We start from the raw sequence: 21493 nt of genomic DNA on the forward strand, positions 1-21493 counted from the left end.
TCAGATGGGTACCCAGCCATTGAGGCAAGACTGAAAAGTTCGTAAATTTCAATCTCCAGGCTAGTTAAAACAAGAATAGTCATATTCTCATAACCCAACCTACTTGATTTTAATTAGCAGCTTGACTATAGTAGCTCCATTTTATTTCTAAACTCTGTGCCAAACTCTTAAGCAACAGATGCAGGGTTCAGAAGCCTCTTTCGGGTCGCCAGGGACACACAACATTGCAGGCAGGGGCTCAGGCGGAACCTTCCTCCTCAGCTTCCTGTTTCCCACGACTCGGCTTCTATTGCTATACAACCAAGTCAAAGGCCTTCCCTCACCCGGTGGCCTATCCCGACAACGGGTTCCGAAGGTGTGACTAGTAATTGCAACCAAACGATTAACGGACACCCCAACGACTTAAGACAGTTTCTCCAAGTAGCGCCTCCCGGGCGCGTCCCAGCAGTACTCCTTAACGCGTGACGTGCAACAGCGGACAGCGCACATTAGCCCCACTAACGCAGAACGCAGCCGGACGCGTGCTCGGGCGCATGCTCACGGGCGCGTGCTCGCGCGCACGCCGCCCGCGCTCACGTCGCCCCGCCCCTGCCGCTCACCGCTCCCTCCCCTGGACCTGCTGGCGGCTGCGCTTCTCCCAGACCCCGGAGCGGTTGGAGGGGCCCTAGGCGACCCTGAGCGCACAATTAGCCCCGGGAAATCAGAGGAAACTGGAGCAGCGGAGGAGAGCAGCGGAGGGTAGCAGAGCCTACCCTGCACGCTGAGGGGGGGAAATGGGAAGGAGACAGAGTTAGGTGAGGGAGCGCGGAGTAAGTGAGCTGGGGTCGGACTGCAGCTCCGGCTCGGGACCCAGACTGGTCGGCCAGGCCCCCTAGCCGGTGTTACACCCGATCTGAAGAGGGCAGAGCGGACACATGGCCTCTCCCTTCCTGCCCGTGGGGGCCACCACTGGCGACAGTGGCGGAGAGCTGAGCTCGGGAGACGACTCCGGTGATGTGGAATCCCTCCAGACCCCCGAGACCGAGGCTTCCAGGAGCCTGACAGAGCTGTTTGAGAAGGCTGCAGCACACCTCCAGGGCCTGATTCACGTGGCCAGCAGGGAGCAGCTCTTGTATCTGTATGCCAGGTACAAGCAGGTAAAGTCGCAGGGAGAGGGTGGATGTGAGAGTGGCCAGAGGCTTCTTTCCAAGAAAAACTAATAGTAACTGTGCTTGGTTAATGGCTACTAATGAAGCGAGAGTGTGTGTGTGTGTTCTGTTTGTTTTGTTTTTAATCTGCCCTGAATGACTAGCATTCTGGACATGGAAAGGACCAGTCTGCTATCTAGGAGTGATGTTTAGCTGGACACCAAATGGCAGTTTTTCTGTGTCTTCTCTGACTTGCTCAGTGACCTTGCACTTTTGTTTTTACCAGCTTCATAACCTTTGTAAAATGAGGATGACAAAATAAGATTTCTCATTCACTCTTGCCAGAGGGTCCTATGGATGTAAATATGGTAATGTTAAAACAATATTTTGAGATCCAATAGAATAATGATTGTAATACAAAAGAACAATATGATTGCAATACAAAAGAAAGTATTACTACTTTTATTATTTAATTTTTTTAACTCTAAATATCATAGTCTCGTACTTTGACTGAATCCACTTCTGTCTGTTAGATACAATTATAAAAATTTTAAAGCTAGTAAAGACCAGATGAAATAATGTCCATCTTTAATGGAAAAGGAAAGGGATGCCCAAAGAGAGTAGATAACTTGCCTAGGGTCATACAGATAAATCAGTCAGAATTAAAACTAGCTTGTAGCTGCGGACTCTGTCTAAGACTCGGAACTTTACCTGGAAATATGGAAATAAAAATAATAATGTCATATAAGATTTAATTTATCATTCAAAGAGGCATTGGGTACACTTTTGTGTGCAAAATACTTGGATGTTATGCTTACAGGGAATGTAAAGAAGCAAAAGCATCATGATACTTGCCTTGAAGAGACTTACAAAGATAATTGAGGTGTCTAGATGTAAACATTGAATAATTGCTGACATAGTTAAGTAACAGTTCAGGAAAACTAGCTGTTTGAAATACTGGAAGCAATGAAGTGTTAGATAATAGACCATTTTATTAAAATTTTAAAACTCTTCTTTTGCCTCTTGGTATTTATTTCCCCCTGTATTCTTTAAAAAAAAAGAAATAGTTGTGAGGTTCTTCTGTATTCAACTGAAAATATTGAATACAGATGAATCTTCTTTTGAGGATTGATGAATATCAGTTAAAGTGACCTGAGAGATATAGTCATAGGTACAAATGGTATAAATCATTGTATTGAATGAAAATTGCCACTGTATTGGCCTTGGAATTTGCTTTCTTTCAAAAGTTCTAGGTATCTATTTTCTCTTTGGTCATTTACCCTGTCCTAATAACATTAAAATGAGACTTGATTATTTAACAAGAATTTTTTGAATATTGTGGTAGGGCCTGTTACGTGTACCACTGGTGATTTTTCTGGGCAGTAGCAGACTAATTTTCTCCAAATTCCCTAGAGAAAATTCTTTTTCTTTCTAGGACTTTATTTATCGATATCAGTGTCATCATTATTAAATATCTGATTTCCAAAGCAGTGAACTCCAGTCACCTGTCATTTGGCATTCATTCTCTCCCAGATATACCCACTTGATCCAAATAGTCTGGAAGAAGCGTATCCCTCACCCTTTCAAGAACTTGACATTAGGGTGTTTAGAAATATTCTGTATCTGGAAAATAAAATTCTTCATTATTAGAGAATAAGAATCTGCTTACTTAGATATGACATCAGGACACGGTTTTCATCAATTTCTTCTATATATTATTTTTAACAGAATTCTGAAAGTGTTAAAAATAGTGTCTTTGATAGAATAATAAAGTTGAAAGCCCAATATAATTTTTGTAGGCTGAATGAAGTAAGCTTGTCAGCAGAAAAATGATAAAAGTATGCTGAGATCTGAATTTATTTCTCTCAAGCAGAGCCCTAAAGTTACCTGACATAAAAGCTGATTTAGTCTCAGATAACTCTGTGACTTCAAAATTATCTTTTTTCAAAAAGATCATACCAATTAAATTTGTTTTGTTTTTTTTTTCTTTTTGGTCCTCTGAGCATTAGCCTACCTTCTCCCAGCAAAAGGTAATTGATCCTGGTGAAAACTATAGGACAATGAAAATTTCAAACTCCTGTTGGCTTCATTTTATGGGAACCTTCCGCACTAGCACAAGTGAAGCTACTCAGCTTGTCCTGCTTTACCCTGGGTTCATTCGATTCACTGGCGTTTGCCATTGGCAACCTTTGTTGAAATAATCCATTCCAAAGACACTGGATATATACATACATACATACATACATACATATATATGTATATCAGAGAACAGAATTTAGGTGCTCTGTTAAAGTGGTACATTTTATAACTCTGCTTTATAACTTACGATTCATTATCTAGTGATTTGGAAACTTGCTCACGATGTCCTAAAATTCCCGTAGTTTTATTTCCCAGTCTTTTCTGGATCCAGAGCTATTCTTTGAATTCGAGAATACAAAAGCTTTGCGTCAGTTGGAATACAGGGTCAGCTGCTGAATGTTTATTTTCAGCTCACATAATGGTGTGGAAGTAGGCGATCTCAGTCTGGTAGGGTGTTCTGCTTCATGAGATCATCCAGGGGCTTAGTCCTTTTTCTATCTTGTAGCTCAGCCATTCCCTAAGGCAGCAGTTCTCAAATTATCTACAGACCCCAGAGAATTGCTGAGACTTTCTCAGGGGATCTACAAGGTCAAGCTATTTTCAAAATAGTACTAAGATACTATTTGCCTTTTTTCTATGCTGTCTGGTAGATAAAACTGCTGATGCATTGGTATGAATCAAGGCACTGGCAGTAAACTGTACTAGTAATCATATTTCTCTACCACCATGTACTCAGAGTAAAAAAAAAAAAGCCAGTTTTACTTAAAAATGTCTTTGATGAAGCAGTAAAGATCACTGATTTTTATTAAATATTAACTCTTGAGTATAAGTCTTTTTAATATTGTGTTTGATGAAATTAGGGGTACATACTAAGTATTTCTGCTGCATACTGAGTTAGGTCGGGTATTTTGAGGAAAAACCCTTGTGTAATTTTTGAGTTGCAAGCTGTGCTATCCACTTTTTTTATTAAACATTATTTTCACTTGATAGAACAACTCACAGATAAACTATGCTTTTTTGGATTTGAGTACTTGGCAGAGAGTTTCTTGAAAATGAATGAAATGAGCCTGTCATTTTAAGGAAAACAACTGACAATATTTGTTGCTTATGATAAATAATATTTGAGCCTTCAAGCAAAAATTAGAAGTTTGGAAAATCTGTATCTGCCAAGTGAGTTTGACAGCTTCCTAATACTTAAACACTTTTTTGATGAGATTGATGATGACTTTAATGGTAATGAATTTTTGCTATTGTGTAATGGAACATGTCAACATTCGAAAGGTCTGCATAAGTCAGTGAACCATATTTTCCAAATATTGCATGGAATGATGTTACAAATTATGTGTGAGTTAAAAATCCATTGAGTGGAAGTCAGACCAATAAATTTTAATGTTAACAGTATGAAAATTTTATTGTTTTTAGTTCAGATTCCAGATTGCAACTAACTTCAAAGAAGCTGCCACATGTTGAGTTTTGGTGTGGTATCAAAAAAGAATATCCCAAATTATCTGAAAATGCTACTAAAATACTTTTTTTTCCTATAGCATATCTGTGTGAAGCTGAATTTTCTTCATGTACTTCAGCCAAAGCAACACATTGCAATAGATTGAATGTAGAAGTAGACATAAGAATATACTAAGGCAGATGTTAGAGATTTGCAAAATGTAAAGCAGTGTCACTTTTTTCACTAATATTTTTTGCTTTAGACTATTTTTCATAAAATTTTGTTATTTATGTTAACATGAGTTTATTATTTTTAAATTAACACATATTTTAAAATGTCTTTTAGTTTTTAATACAGTAAATATTAATAGGTATAGCCCACATAAACAAAAGTTCTTTGGGGTCCTCAGTGTCTAAGAGTGTGAAGGGTTCATAAGACCAAAAAGTTGGAGATCTGCTGCCCTAAGATCCCCTTTCCACGGCCAAAGATGGTTCACCATCGCCACAAGCATGTTTTAGCCATGGCAAAGGGAAAGGGAAGGACAAGCCCTTCTTTCTTTTTAAGAAAGATGTTTATATCACTTTCACACACATTCAGTGCCCTGAGCCTTGGCAGAAGTTACATGGCCACATATAATGTTCAGGTGGATGGCCATGTGACCCGGCTGAGATTTCTACTACTGTAGGAAAAATGAAGAATAGATATTAGTATTTGTTTCTGCCATTGTCTGGTGTCTGGTTAAAAAAACAGAAATAGTAATCATTGCTATTTTTATGATGACTAATAGTTAACTTCATTTCATATTTCTATCAGTCCAGTAGTTCAGGTGACTTTGGAGGTACCAGAACTGAAGCCTAGATTCTGCATGACATGTAAAACTGAATGTTATAGTAAAAGAATTTGGGGCTGTGGAGTCAAACCAGTCCTGGATTCAAATCCTGACTGCTGATTAGGATTTACTAAAGTGTGAACTGTGACAACCCTCCTCAGCTTTTCTATACTCATTTATGAAAGAGATTTGTAATGGCAAACCTAAGAGGTTTGTTTTGTGACTCATTTGACATAACATAGGTGAAGCTTTTGTTCAGCAAAAGCAGCTCCTGCTCTCTCCCTCCCATGTCCCGTCATAAAAGGGCTGCTTCTGTATAAGCGTACATTTTAATAACGACCAGATTAATTGTGATTAATTGCTAAGCAAATGATAGAGATGATCATTGTTACGATTTCAGACATGGATGGGATTATTGTGTACTGACAGGGTTCTTAGGATCTGAACCTTGAGTAGGAGGTGTAGCATTTTGAAAAGATGAGAAGAGAAATGAAGGCATTTTAGGTGAGGGGAATAACACTGAGCAAAACTCAGAATAAAAATCCCTACGACAGTGAGTAGACCAATCTGGTTAGTGAGTAGATCATCAGTTTGATTTTAGCAAAATTCAAGTGTGTAAGAATAATGCGATGCAGTGCAAAGGTCCCCAAGAAGTAGATCGCGGTCAGATAGAGGTCTTTAGCATTAGGGAAAGCAGGTATTTTGTTGAACACATGCCTAACATATTCTATATTCAACAAACTTTTTACTACTTTGAGTTGGGCACTGTATTAGGTGCAATGATTGAGTTAAAAATAGTTTCTCAAAGGCTGTGTTCTAATAGGAAGATGAGACTTTATACTTTTGGAGGTACTTTTCTGCACAAAGTAAAAATGATATCATAGGTTGTATTATACAGAGTTTATCAAAAAGAGAGATTACGTCTGGTGGTGGGAACCAGGGGCTGTATAGGAATTCTGCGCTTGTGCATTTGTGTGAATTTCATTTATGCTTATTCACGGTGTAGATAATTACTGTATAATTAGATTAGAAGTAACAAGAAATTATTATGGAATAGATAGAATTTATATATATTGTTAAGCAACCCTTGGAATTTTTCTGCACAGCTTTCAACATTTAAATTTATATTGATTACTTTCATAATAGGGCACTTTCAAAGTAGTGTGTTTAGGGAAGATGAAATGCTGATAGTGTTATGAGACTCAGCATAAAAAAATGAATTTCAATAAACTATAAAGCTTGTTTATTGCATGTTTAAAAATTCTACGTAAATGGTAATAAGGATTGCATAATCTACATTTATAATTTGTCATATATAATTTGTCTATTAACTTAGGAATGCAACTGTTTATCACTCCTGTTTTTAAATGTATTATGGTATTAGATAACAGTTGTTTTATGCAGTAAGTCAGAGTAGCCTGAATTTCAAGTTTGGTTTTTTGTTTGCCTTTGTAAAAAATGTTAAAATTTGTTATTCTGTACAGATGTAAATATTTTCTAATATGTAGTTATTAAGCATGCATAATAAATACAAAAATAAAAAAGTTTCTCTGGAATTTCATGAAAAATAAATTCTGGATTTCTCTCCCACCCTTCATTTAGGTCAAAGTTGGAAATTGCAATACTGCTAAACCAAGCTTCTTCGATTTTGAAGGAAAACAAAAATGGTAAGACATTCTTAGAATCTAATGAAGTTGTTGGAAATGGTTTAGGTGTTCAGGAATTAGAGTAGTGAGCAGATTAAAGAATTATTTTTATATTAATCCCTCCGCTGTAGACTGCTGAGGGCAGGCGATTGAGAGAGATTAAAAGCGGATTCTGCTTTCAGCTAAGTCTCCTAAAGGATTCTCATGCCATGGTGTTTGTACGTAGTTCACAACAGATGTACATTCCTTTCATAAGAATAGCTTCTTGGAGAGTGACCATAAGAGCTGTTGCTGGAGATTTTCCGTACCCAACATACAGTCCCTAGTGGGTCACCACTTCTCCCTCTGAGGGGTCTTTGGAAGAAGGCCAGGAGGACAGGAAAGGAGAAGAGCAGGGTAAATCCCCATTTCTTACTGTTCTCCCTGCCTTGATGTCACATCCTCTTCCCTAGTGCTCTTGCGTCTCTTGCCCCACCCCACCACAGTCAAGACGTGCTTATCATAACCTCTTGGGAAGAAGGAAAAGAAATCGGGTGCTGAGTCCACTTCTTTCCTGAATACATAAAGATTATGCTCTCCCCAATTTTTTACTTATGATTCAGAGGTTCTCTCTTATCATATGAAGGTTTACCTACTCTAAGTGAGAAGAAGAGAAATTACACACAGTTAGAAACCTTAGTTATAGCAGGAAGCACTTTGAAGCATCAGCCCAGAATTAAATATATAGAGGGTAGGGTTTTTAAAAAAATGAAATATGGTCAGAGAGAAGTGTTAAAAATGGATTCCAACTTTACGTTCTAGAGCAGTGCTGTTCAAAATGTGGTCCCCTGGACAAGTTGCCTATCTGTGAACTGTTTGTTACTAAGCTGCAAGGAGATGCAGAGCTTGAACCGGATGTAAATCAGCTATGGCATTAAGTGCACTGTTTAGTTCAACTGACGTGTGTGTATGTCGGGCATTCTCTGAAGAAAGCAGTGTTTTGATTTTCATTCTGGCACGAGCTTTCTTTGCCAATGATAACGAGTAGTTCTCTGACTGGCACTTTATTACCGTTGTAGAGAATACCTGACATAACTTATTATAAGTGAGTTTTGTTTCTAGAATTTCATAACTTCACCAATTTTTTGGCTATAGTTGCCTGTTTTTTCATTTCTTAAAATGATTTACTAAGTTTAGATTTTACAACCATTATAATAATAATTCAGGCAAGAATCATCATTGGATGCTAAAACCATGAGATGAAAAGCTACTGGGGAACAATATTTATGCAGTTGAACCCACAGGTTGCTTATTAATCACAAAGAAGAAAGTGGGAGAGACCATTTTTACCAAGTTGTCTATCTTATTAATGATGGGACAAACTGATAACATGTGCCTCCTGACATGATGCTTTGTAAGGGATATGTCACCCATATTTTGCTCTTAACAAAATGTTTAACATGATTCTTATCATGATGAATTGTTTTTGGGATGAAACACTGTAGTTGAAGAAACAATCAGACAAATGCAAATTGAGGAATATTTTATAAACAATTGGTTTGGACTCTTAAAAATTGAGTATCATGGAAGACAAAAAAAGGCTAAAAATACATGAAACTCCGTGCTGTGTGTGAATCTTGATTGACTCCTGGTCTGGTAGAAGAGCTTATAAAGGATATTGAGAAATCAGGGAAATCTGAATGTCTGCTATACATTTACATAATAGTAATGATGTTAAATTTTCTCACTTTGATATATGCTGTTATATTTAGGGATAAAGTTTTAGGATGTAAACCAGGAACTCTCAAGAGAGTCAATAAAAATAAATTAGGAATCCTCAGAGTTATATTCATCCTAGGAGCAAGAAGGTAGAAAAAACTGTGGGATTGAGTTCTGTTTTACAGTGGATCAGTGGATCTTTTTCCTGGTTGGAAGCAGAAAATAATGGTAGGGAAAAACTGAGAAGGAGCTTGTCCTGGCAGCTTGCAGAAAAGAAGAAAAGGATGACTTAGAAGGAGACTCAGGACTGAAATATTACTCTTGGTATTTATACTACAGGAAGTCCCTACCTTCTTACTCAGTATTATTGCTGTCCTTACCAGCCCTCATTTTTGAAGTCCTTCCCTGAGGCTTCAGGATCCACTACTAGCAGCTTATAGACTAGATAACAGCAGAAGAGGAAGTTGTATTTCTCACAACTTAAATAAAAATTTTTTCAGGGAATATTGTTTTGTGTGATGATTAGTTTCCATATTACCAAAATGCCATAAGCACAATTAATTCATAAGTTGGGAACTACTTTTATTGGTAGGGATGAAAGTTGGGTTTGGGGGAGTTATAAAATTTTAGATATTACAGTGTGGTTCATGGTCTTCAAAAATTCAACAGATACACGTTATTTCTGGATTATTAAAATTTCATGGGGGAGGGTGATTAGGAAAAAGACATCTAAAAAGGCTCCTCACTTGGGGTGATGAGGTCTGTATGGCTGTAGACCAATGTGAATGCAAAAAGAGGGGTTACTCATCTATGACTTATTATACCTATATCCCCAGACCTGTAAAATGTATATGTCAATTTATTTAATAATGAAAAGAAATATGCAGTTTGCGTTACTCACAGTTAACGATGGGTCATTTTGGATATTCTAGGGAAGCGTGGAAAGCGCTTGGTGATTCAAGCCCGAGCCAGGCAATGCAGGAGTATATTGCAGCAGTTAAAAAATTAGATCCAGGTTGGAATCCCCAGGTAAGACTTAATGGTTATCAATAATACCTCCCAAACACATATCCTCTTTGTCTCAAATAAATGTTTAAAACTTAACTTAGGCTTAAGTAATATTCTTAAAGTTTTATTTTCTCAAATCAAAAGAATATAAACTTACTGTCATTTATCCATCCAAAATACTTTGCTTAAATTTTAACGCAACCAGCTACTGATACTGAGGACATCTCTGAATTGTAGAGAATTTTAAAAAACATAACAGTAATTTCAATCATGTAAAAACGTTTCCAAATTTGAAAGAGTTTAACATGAGATCATTATTATCTTTAGAAATGGTAGGTTTCTCTTTTTTTTATGACCACTTGTGCAAGTACAAAATGCTTATTGATAGAGATAAGATTTGAATAAGACATGCCTTTTGCTTGCATGTAGTTTAAAGTATATTAGAGAAGATAAAACATACTAAAATATGATAATATTATAAAACAATAACAAACTGCTGGGGGGTCCAGCTTTGGACTTTGAGGGCATTGGATGTTGTTCACTTAAATGTACACTCTTTTTCTAGTATACGTATTGGAGAACATCTAGAAAGAATTTAATAAAGGTGGGGTTGCTATTTTATTAAAAAAAATGTTTTAAATCATGATTGACAGATGTTTCAGTGGGGTAAAAGCTGGATCAGTACGATGTCAAAAATATAAAGTGAATCTGTTCTTTTCAATAAAAATATTCGGGCCAAACTTTTCAGTGGTAAATGAATTCAGCAGTTTTGAATGCTTTTAGTGATTAGTTATTTCATGGGTATGTATTTATTATCAGTATGGAAGAATTTTGTTCCATGAATCATAGAATCTTAAAATGGCAGAGTTGTGAGGAACCTTTAAGATTCTCTATCATGACATATAAAAATGTGTCTTAAATATGAGTACAAAGGGGTGGAGATGACCAATCTAGGATATCTTCAGTGACGTGACTGCCTTGTGGAAGTCATTGAAACATTTCCTGATGTTTTTGATGTGCATGAGTATTCATTCTTAGAAGTATTCCATTTTATTAATATCTTTTACAAAACATCAAGTTTGCATACAACTACACATCAGAAACCTTCTAGAAACTTAAAATCTGAAATTCAGTGGTCAAAACAGGTTCCCCTCCAAGCTGAACTCAGCCTGAACACGTGGCACAGTGTTTGAAAAAACAAAGCAAAACTTGAATTTGAACACCTTTAGGTGACTACCTAGCCGTCAGGTGCAGTCGCTGTGGTCTCGCTTCCTCCCTATTGATTTTCGCTCAGCTGTTTGCGATGCCTGACCTACGGAGGCATTTGAGTTTATAACTTCCGATAAATGACAAAATTTATGATTTCTTACCTTAATTACTGAGTAAAATGCTGTTAACTCTGACTCTTATAAATGCTTGCAGAGTCCATGTGGTTAGGTAGTTCTTCCTTATGGAAATCCAGACCGGCATTGAGGATGCTTTTTAAAAATATCTAAATCTTCCCTATTGAACGTAAACTTGAGTAAACTAAGGAGAACCACGGGCACTTTCAAATAAAGATCATTCTTCAGTACATTATTCTAAAAATATTTTAACATCATAATCTAGTTGTAAAGAGGTATTGTATTTCATTAACATTTTAATTTTTACATTAAACACCCTGAGCCGATTGATCCCCTTTGACTCAGACTTTTTTCCTCCTTGTTTTTGACTGGTATGGGCAGATCATAACCTCAGTCTCCAGAGATTTGGTATTCAGTTCATTATCTTTTAGGTTAAAGAGTCATTTATAAAACAATAACAGCTCATATGCTGAATGTGCTATTGTCCTTTGAAATTTTCACAAAACTTAATTAGAAACAATTGTCTGCATTTTAAGAATGAGAAAATTTAGGCACAGAAAGGTTTAGTACCTTGCCAGCTGGTAATGGTGGTGCTGGGATTTGGACCTATGTTTGTATAAGTCCAGAGGCCCCCGTCTTAACTTAACCACTCTGTTCTCTAGCTGACATTTCACATGTATATCGTGTAAGCTTATGTGCACATATATGTATAAAAAATTCAAGTAAAGGTAGTTCCTTTTTTAATCAAAGCTAGATGGTACCTTCAAGTGTAAAATGAACAACGCTTTTTAAAATGCAACCCTTTGACTATGTTTTCTGTTATATTTCATCTTAAGAATGTTTTGAATGTCTAATGTAATCAAGGCAATTTTTTTTTTTTGGAGGATAGGGTGAGTTTTTATTTTGGTATTTTTATTTTTATTATTTTTGACAAATAAAAATTGTATCTATTTAGTGTCTTCATACTGATATATGTATTGTGAAATGATTAACACAGACTATATTCTTCATCCCTCATAGTTCATAGTTATCATGGTTTTTTCTTTTTTTGTGTGTGTGGTGATAACAGGATCTATTCTCAGCAGATATCAAGTTTACAATACATTATTATTAACTAATGAATACCTGACCTTTTTTTAAGTTTCAAGAATAGTACAAGGAACTTCTGGATGGCCTTTGTCTAGGTACACCAATTGTTTACATTTGCTTTAGCATTCTGTTTACACACACACACATATAAATACAATTTTTTCTGAACCATTTAGGTAAGTTGGAGACATCATGTGCCTTTACTACTAAATACTTCAATTTTCCTAAGAACAAGAACCTTCTCTTATATTACTACACCATAATTACCAAAATTGGGAATTTTTTCTTTAGTGTCCTAAATTCTTTTGAAAAAAATTTTTTTAGAGCCCATGGGCTTAGCGTCCCTGCAGGGTATTTATATATTTATGTATCTATTATATATAAATTTAAAAAATAAAAATTACATATACATAAGGTATACAACATGATGATGTGATATACATATATACGCATAGTGAATTATTACTACAGTCAAGCTAATATGTCCTCACACAGCTACCAGTTTTTTGTGATGAGAGCACCTGATATTTACTTTCTTAGTATATTTCAAGTATTCAATACAGTATTATCAATTGTAGTCATTATGCCTGTGCATTAGATCTCTAGATTTATTCATCCTACATAACCAAGAGTTTGTACCCTTTGACCAGCATCTCCCCATTCCCTCCCCTACGCCCCATCGCCTGGTAAACACCATTCTAGTCTCTGATTCTGTGAGTTTGACTTTCTAATTTTTTAGGCTCTATGTACAAGAGAGATCATATAACTTTTATCTTTCCACGCCTGTCATAGCGTAATGTCCTCCAGGTTCATCCATGTTGTCACAAATGGCAGGATTTCCTTCTTTTTCATAGCCGAATAATAATCCAGTGTGCGTGTGCGTGTGCGTGTGCATCCATAGATGAACATTTAGTTTGTTTCCATATCTTGGCTGTTGTGAATAATGCTATATGGGAGTGTAGCTATCTCTTCAAGATCCTGACTTTATTTCCAGAAGTGGGATTGCTGGATCATATAGAAATTCTATTTTTAATTCTCACCAACACTGTACAATGGTTCTATTTCTCAAAGTCAAATTTTAACATCGATTTAATATTATCATCAAATCCATAGTCCATGTTCAAATCTATTTATCTAAAATTGTCCTTCTTAGTTATTTTTTGAAAATTCTGATCCATCTTCCAATCCAGGATCATGCACTGCTTTTAGTTGTCATGTCTCTTTAGTCTCCTTTAAATTGGAACAGTTTCTCAGCCTGTCTTCTTTTTTCTTGACCATGATATTTTGAAGAATATAGGCCAGTTATTTTGTAGACTGTCCCTCAGTTTGGGTTTGTCTAATGTTTCCTCATAATTAGATTCAGATTATACATTTTTAGGAGGAATACCACAGAATTGTGTCCCTCTCAGTGCATTACGCCAGGAGAAACATGATATCTATTTGCCCTGATATGTGCACTTGGTTATGTGAACTTTGATCACTTGCCTAAGGTGGTGTCTGCCAGATTTCTGTAGTGTAAATTTCCTGTTTTCCCTTTGAATTAAATAATTTGTGGGGAGATACTTTGAGACTATATAAGTATCCTTTTCCTAATCAGATTTCATCCACTAGTTTTAATATCCATTAATGATTTTCTAACTCCATCATTTCTTCTTCATTTATTAGTTAACATTCCACTGTGAAGATGGGCTTTCCCTTCTCTCCCATTTATTTATTTATTCATTCATTGTTGAGAACTGTGAAAGGTCTAGGGTTGTACCTTACTTGCAAGTTAATAAGTTAATAAGTTAGACGATTACTGTTTCTTAGACGCTGCCAGAGGTGCAAGATGTCATGGCAAACTGCATAAGCTGCATTTGATTCGCATTGGGTTCTCGTGTGTCTTAAGTCCCCCAGGATAACACAGGTGGGCCTAGATGGATTCCTGCATATGCAGTGCTCCAGGGAGGGAGCATTGAGCTTTGGGGATTCACCACTTTCAAAACAGGTGGAAACAAGCCTGCTCTTTGTCAGTGGCTGGGAAGACACTACCTCATCCCTGAAGATCGCTTAACCCTGAGAAATGGCCCAGCTAAGGAGTGGTCACAGCCTGGCATAGTGAATGAGAATGTGTAGGGACACTCAAGGCTGTTGGTTGATTGCCTCTTCCAATATTCATCTATTTATATCAGTATTATTCCTAGATTTCTCTCTTATTCAACGTGTTGTAATCCATTATCAACATTATTTAATTGGCCACTGGGAGTGCCTTAGAGATGACTTCTGTGTCCTTTCGATATGTCTCCATTCTTTAGCATTTTCTTACTTTCTGGCACAAGATGTTTCAGGCTATGTTAGTTTCCTATGGTTGACTTGGCTAACTATCACAAACTGGTATTTTGTAGTTTAAAACAGCAGAAATATATTCTCTGGCAGTTCTGGAGGCTAGAGGTCTGAAATCAAGGTGTTAGCAGAGCCATGTTCTCTTTGTAGGCTCTTGGGAAGAATCTTTCTTTGCCTCCATCAGCTTCTGGTCGCCTCAGGTATCAGGTATTTCTTAGCTTTTGGCAGCATAACTCCAGTCTCTGTCTCCATCTTCACATGGCTTTCTTCCCTGGTGTCTCTGTATCCATATCTCCTTCTTCTTTCTCTTACATAGACACTGGTCATCTTAACCCACCCCCAGTTTTATTGAGATATAATCGACATATAATACTGTAAGTTTAAGGTGTACAATGCGTTGATTTGATCACCTTCATCATGTCACATAATTACTGTTTCTTTTTTTGTGGTGAGAACATTTAAGATCTACTTTCTTAGCAACTTCCAAGTATGTAATGCAATATTATTAACTATAATCACCATCCTGTACATTAGATCCCCAGGACTTATTCGTCTTATAACTGGGAGTTTGTGGTCTTTGACCAAGGTTTTCCCCTCTTCCTTATTTCCACCAGGCCCCTAGTAAACACCACTCTACACTCTGTTTCTGTAAGTTTGGCTTTTTTAGATTCCACATATAAGTGATATACAGTATTTGTCTTTCTCTGTCTTATTTCACTTAGCATAATGCCCTCAGGGTCTGTTCACGATGTTGTAAATGGCAGAATTTCCATCTTTCTCATGGCTGAATATTATTCCTGTGTGTGTGTGTCTTTGTGTGTGTATATGTGTGTGTGTGTGTGTATATGATCTGGCAGGCATAAGTAATTAAATAAGTAAGTAAATATTATAGTGTAGTAGAAGGTGATTAATGCTATGGGGGAAGGCAGGGGAGAAGGTTGGGATTTACAGGAGATGAGGTTGCAATTTAAAATAAGATGGTCAAGGGGCACATGGAATATTCTATTATAAGGATTATGGCTCTTAACTCTGAATGAGAAAGGAAATACACTCTTTGATTATAAACTTATAAAAAGATACAGATATTCTATATTGTCCAATAAATAACATTTTAATGAAAGTAGTACAGGCATATGGAAATAAAAATGCAAACAGTTTGAAAGTGTATAAAATGAAGCTATGGAGTTTCTTGCCCATACGTCATAATACTCATTCAGTCCTATTTTTAGAAGTATCTATTTGTGACTGTTTTTGTAATTCTGCGTGGCTGCCTCCAAAACATTAAACTCTAAATTCTTTCTTTTTAACAAATGTTCTTTGTAAATTGAACATATATTTGTCTGACATAGATGAAGGTTAATTTGGATAGTTTCTGCAGTTTCTTTCTGTTTGTGTTCTGCCTGTTTGTACTCACTCAGTAAAACCTTTTGTGACCACCAGAGGGAGCAAAGTTCATTATAAATAAGACACTTTTCTCAGGAATTCTAGGGCTTTCTAGGTATTTCAGTAGTATTGTTAATACTTTGGTTCTCACTGAACATCTGATCTCTTGCCTTTGTTATTATTTTTTTTACTTCTTAGATCTTTAAAACTTTTATGTTTATTTTGGATCTTATTAGTAACTTTATTTTTCTTACTAGTCTGATGACTCTTAGACTAGCATCCATTCGTTATATTATATTTATATATTGTCCATGAAGATGAATAGCATAGATATGAAAACTGACACTCTACTCTCTTTTGTTTTGATAGCCAAATAAGTGGTTATTTATCTATCCAGTAGCCATCTAGCCTTTGAAAACTGTGGTTTTTATAGTATTGTCTATTATCTTTTACCTATAAAAATTCATTGAACATCAGAGCAGATAAATTTGTACAGATAGCATGCTTACCTATAAAAGTAGTTAGAACTTTTGGAATTTCTGTTTAAAAAATGATTAGGCGTCTACGGCCATGCCACCCTGAATGTGACCGATCTTGTCTGATCTCAGAAGCTAAGCAGGGTCGGGCTGGGAGACCACCTAGGGATACAAAGTGCTGTAGGCTTTAAGACAAAACAAAACAAAACAAAACAAAAACGATTAGGCAGATATATTTTTCGCCAAAAATTTATCTTGATTTTTTTCTCAACATTCAGATTTAATTTTTTGTTGACTATCAGGTACTGCTATTGAATTGGGTTTCTTTTCTCTAGCTTCATTATGCTAGAGAATCATTCTTCAAGCTACATTTTCTCATGTGTTAAACAATCATCTCAGAAAGAACCTCATCTGACCTTTATACTTGATAGCACTATGTCTAGCTTAAAGACTCCTCAGAGCCTAGGACCATGTCGGATTTAGCTTTGTGCCCCGGCCGTGCTGTCCACAAGGTTTAGCACTGTTGCAGATACCTGCTAAATAGTTCTCAGAATATTCTGATTTCTTTCTCAAATCACACAAATCCCTTTACACTCTTAGGACCGATTTCTGACCCTCTTCTGGCTCCTCTCTTGTTTCTTCAAGTTCCAGGGTACAACTTATGCTGCTCAGAATTAGGATAGTTTATTTAATTCGGCTAGCATTTATAGTACATGAGATATGCAGGACGCTGTTTTAATTTCTGAAAAAACTACCTGGGAATGAATAGAAAATTCAGCATTTTGGTTATATACTAACAGTGTTGCTGAAGAGATTAAAATATACACACACAGGGAAAGTGCATTTTGAATTAAGATTTGAACGTAGTAAAGACCACAGGAATATCATAAAGCAAAAACTGCATGATTAGATATTATTTTGCCGAAGATTTCAGCTTGTGTTGATGTTTCTCCCTACCATTCCTGCAGTTTTAATTACAGCCTATGTTGATTATAAATTTGTTTTTAGCCCTGACCTCTTCTGTGTGATCAAGGCTCGGGATTTTTAGACCAAGGTAACAAAAAAGATTTTTTTTAAAACTGAAATGCCTGCAGGGGCCAGGCCGTTAACAAAAATGAATGAAGTGGGCTGGGATTTATACACAGTCATGGCAGTTGTGGCTTGTGTGGGAGAGTATGCTCTATTTAAACAGGGATTGGACCTTAGCCCCAGCTGGTTATTGCTGTGAGTGCCCAGATCGGATGTGAAGTCTAATTTTTTATGTGAAATCTCTTGGTTTTTAAATGAGGCTTTGAAAAAAAAAGTTAAGCACAATGTGAGTGAAGACAAACATATCTATAGGCTACATTCAACTTGAGGGCTCTACCTTTTTGACTTTTAGTTTCACATGTCGAAATACTTGCTGAGCATTTCTACTTTAGTGTAGCAGTGGGACTTCAAACTCAAGTCCAAGATGGAACTCGTCAGCTGCTTATCCTCCTCATCTGCTGTCGGTTGTTTTCTTCTCTTATTCCCTGTCTTATTTAATGGTACTGCCATATACCTGTTAATTCAAGTGATCTGCTCTTGCTATTGCTTCTTAGTGTCCCATTTAGTTAGTTACCAAGTCTCACTAATTTTACCTTATAAATATTTTACATTTTTCATTTTCTTTCCATCGCTGCTACCGTTGTCTTATATCATCACCTCTTGGCTACGCCGTTTCTACCTCCTACATTTCTCCCTATTTTGAGTGAGTCCCACTCAATTCTGTCTTCCATGTTGCTTCTAAAATGGCTTATCTGAAATTATATTTTTATATATATATCTGAGCATGTTTTCCCAGTTTAAAAGTGATTCCCTTTACTTATAGGCTAAATTCACCTGTCCTGCAAATTTCACCATAGCCTGGTTCATATCCACACTACAGTCCCCCCTCCTGTCCCTCCTCATTATTTAAGTTCCAGCCCTATCAAACTGCCTGTTTTTCCTTACACTGTTTCATCATCCTGATTGTGCATCAGAATCCCTTTAGGGAGCGTTAAAAATAGAGATGCATGAGTTTTACCCCCAATTTAAAGTTTCCTGGGGTGGGGTCCTGGCATCTATTATTTCATTTTGTTTTTGTGACCCACTAATTATTTTGAAGCATAGAATAGGGTTGCAATATTTACTGCCCTACATCTTACTGTTTTCTACCTTATGATCTTGGTTCAAGTTGTATTCTCCTCTCTGCTTAACTAGAATAATTTTTGTTCATTCTTCAAGAGCAAATTCAGGGCATTTTTACCTCTAGGAATCTTTTCCTCATTCCTTGAACCATACCAAGATAGGCAAAGTGCCTCTTCTCTGTGGTCCATACTTTCATTGTACTTACCATTTTGAATCGAAATGACCTTTCTCTTCCATTATACTGCAAACGTTCCCAGAATTAAGATTATGTCTCACTCATGTTTATATTCCCTGTACCTGCGCAGTCTCTGAACAGAACCGGTCTGGCAGTCCTGTATGTGACACAGAAAGAGGGCTGAGAACAGTCTGAACCCACGTGCCCCGTATTGCAGTCAGCTAGATTACTTTAGTACTGAGTATGCTATCCTGTTTGTTTTTGCCTTCTGTAGCTTTCCCAATTATAATAGCACCAAGTTAATTTAAAAAATCAAGTTACAACCTTGTTTAAATTAAATTCTGAAGTCACTCACTATCTTTGTTCCTTTTTATATGGATTGGTGTGTGTCTATGTTTTCTCAGATATGTTCTATCTGGATTAATTGAGTTAGATTAATTGAGTTAAATACTGTATTCTTTAGCACAAATATGAAAGATAATGTCATATTTACTACAAATGGAATTATGGGTGAGCCAAAGGAAAGCAGAGACTTTAAAAGAGGTTGAAGAATGTTTGAAATAGGCATTTGTCTAGGGTAAATCTGTTTTTTTAAAGAAGAGCTTTATGGAACAGAAGAATTTTGCTTCTGAAAAATCCAAAATTCCTAGTCTGCATTATATTGTTGAGATTTAGGTAAATTAAATTGTTTTTTAATCCAGTGGGCTATAGAGGGCAGTGTTTCACAGTTTAAAGTTACTGTGATTCCCTGTGAAGATAAATACACTTCTATTGTGCTTACTTTGTATTTGTTTCTTTTATAGACACATATTACAGTAACTGTAAGGTTAGAAATTAAAATTTTTTTAGCTGTGTGTAATCAAAATATAATGTTTCAGTGAAAGATAATGACATAGCTTCAATAAAGAACATATCTATATCTAAAAATGTTATGGCTTTAGAATAATAGATAAGAACTAAAAATGAAAAAAGATTTTGTTGTCTTGTTCAATTCACATAATACAAATAAGTAACATAAATTTCACTTGGTAATCTAAATTTATTAGAAAATTTAGAGAACATTAGTATCTTTTGTAACTAAAAATGTTTTTACAAAAATTTCTTAAGGCTTTCTTGTGCAATAGAGCATTATCTATTTATTTGTAAATAAAGCAATTACACATTTGAGTAGACGAATTAAAGTCATAGGCAGAAGAAATAATCTAGTTCCTTTTATATGGGTTATTATTTCAGATTTGCTTTAGTTTAAAACAACAATTGGAGTGTATTAGGAATTAGAAATCGAAACTGCATTTTTTCTCTAGTTTCCAAATTATAAAGAGATTGTTTTTTCTACCAAAAGCCATTTGTTCTAATAGCAGAACTCTATTATAACGTATTTTATTATTAGGAACAAAGGTTGAATATATTTTGGGTCAAATTTATTAGCCTCCATAAACAAGTAATTACTGATACAGTAAAATATCATGTATTAGTAAAAACATAAAGTGATCTACCCTACTGACTTTATAAAGGGTTGTGCAATATGGAACTATAGAATTTTTAATGTTCATATGTGTGTATGCGTGTGCATGTGTGTGTGTGTGTTTGCATGTTTGCCAGTTAAATCCAGTGGTTAAAAAATGGATAATATTTTGGTTAGCTTTAGGGGGAAATTGACAAATTGATATTCATCTGATACGTCGTTGGGTATTTTTACATTCCTTCCATGCATTTACTTGTTTTCTCCTGTTATATTTGCCAGTTGAAGAAGCAGTATGTGTGTATATGCCTGTATGTGTGTATATGCAAAAACTTTGACAACTTCATTCTCTATTAAAAAAATAATTTTATTGTATAACTTAAAACTTGTGAATACATTTAGGACTTACATTCCATCTTTAAATAACGCTATAGTTTTGCATCATAAATCTCATAGGAAATTACTTTGAGAAACTTCATGTTTTCATTGATATTAGTGGGATTGGGTTGCACTGGAACCAGATTCTCAAATATGAAGAATGTTAGTTTTGATATTTCTTCTAGCATTACACAAGACGTAATAAGTGTTGTCATCTTCCAGTTTTGTAGTTTCTCCTTAGGTTGAATATTTCATATATTTGAAAAAACTTTAGTGGAACTCTTAGTAAAATCTATAATTTTAATTTAAGTAAAAGGGAAATATACGTAGGAAAGATAAGTTGGTTTTTTGTTGTTGTTTTTTAAATTCAGATGTGTCCCACCTACTCTTCTTAACGTATAATTAGGTTTTATTATAGCATTTTATCATGTAGTAGTTATAACACTGGGCTATTTTAAATGTAGGACCTGAAAATCTGTTAATTTGAATTTGAACCCCAGTGAAGGAAGATAATTTTTTGTTCTCCGTTTATTTTAAGAATACAAAGGTCAGTGAAATGATATACCCGAAACTTAATGAATGCATTATTTCTATTCTATTCCAAAACATATTCTATACCAAAAATGATTCAGAGTAACAGATGATATTGGTCTCAATTAGTCCTTTTAACAATCCTGTAGGGTAGGTATTATTACTCCCCTTTTACACATGATAAACTAAGGCTCAGAGAGGTTAACTATTTAACCAAAAGATTAAATAACCAGCCTATAGCTAGAATATACAGAAACAAGAATTCAGACCTAGGCTTGCCTGACAGAGACATGCATTATTTCCCCATGCCACATTGCTCAATACATGGTCATGGATGTGTTATGTTTATGTT

The 21493-nt window shown here is 35.8% G+C and overlaps 1 protein-coding gene across 1 annotated transcript in view; it reads left to right on the forward strand.

The window, feature by feature from the left end:
• The first annotated feature begins 576 nt into the window (after positions 1-576).
• ACBD6 (acyl-CoA binding domain containing 6) overlaps positions 577-21493 on the forward strand; it is a 133628-nt gene continuing 112711 nt past the window's right edge. The window contains exons 1-3 of the mRNA XM_006907771.3: positions 577-1136; positions 7082-7146; positions 9756-9852. Of these exons, the coding sequence (XP_006907833.1) occupies positions 915-1136; positions 7082-7146; positions 9756-9852 (384 nt within the window). The 5' untranslated portion in view covers positions 577-914. The remainder of the gene's footprint in view (positions 1137-7081; positions 7147-9755; positions 9853-21493) is intronic.

The sequence above is a fragment of the Pteropus alecto genome, unplaced genomic scaffold, assembly GCF_000325575.1.
Source record: "Pteropus alecto unplaced genomic scaffold, ASM32557v1 scaffold101, whole genome shotgun sequence".
NCBI classification, from domain to species: Eukaryota; Metazoa; Chordata; class Mammalia; order Chiroptera; family Pteropodidae; genus Pteropus; species Pteropus alecto.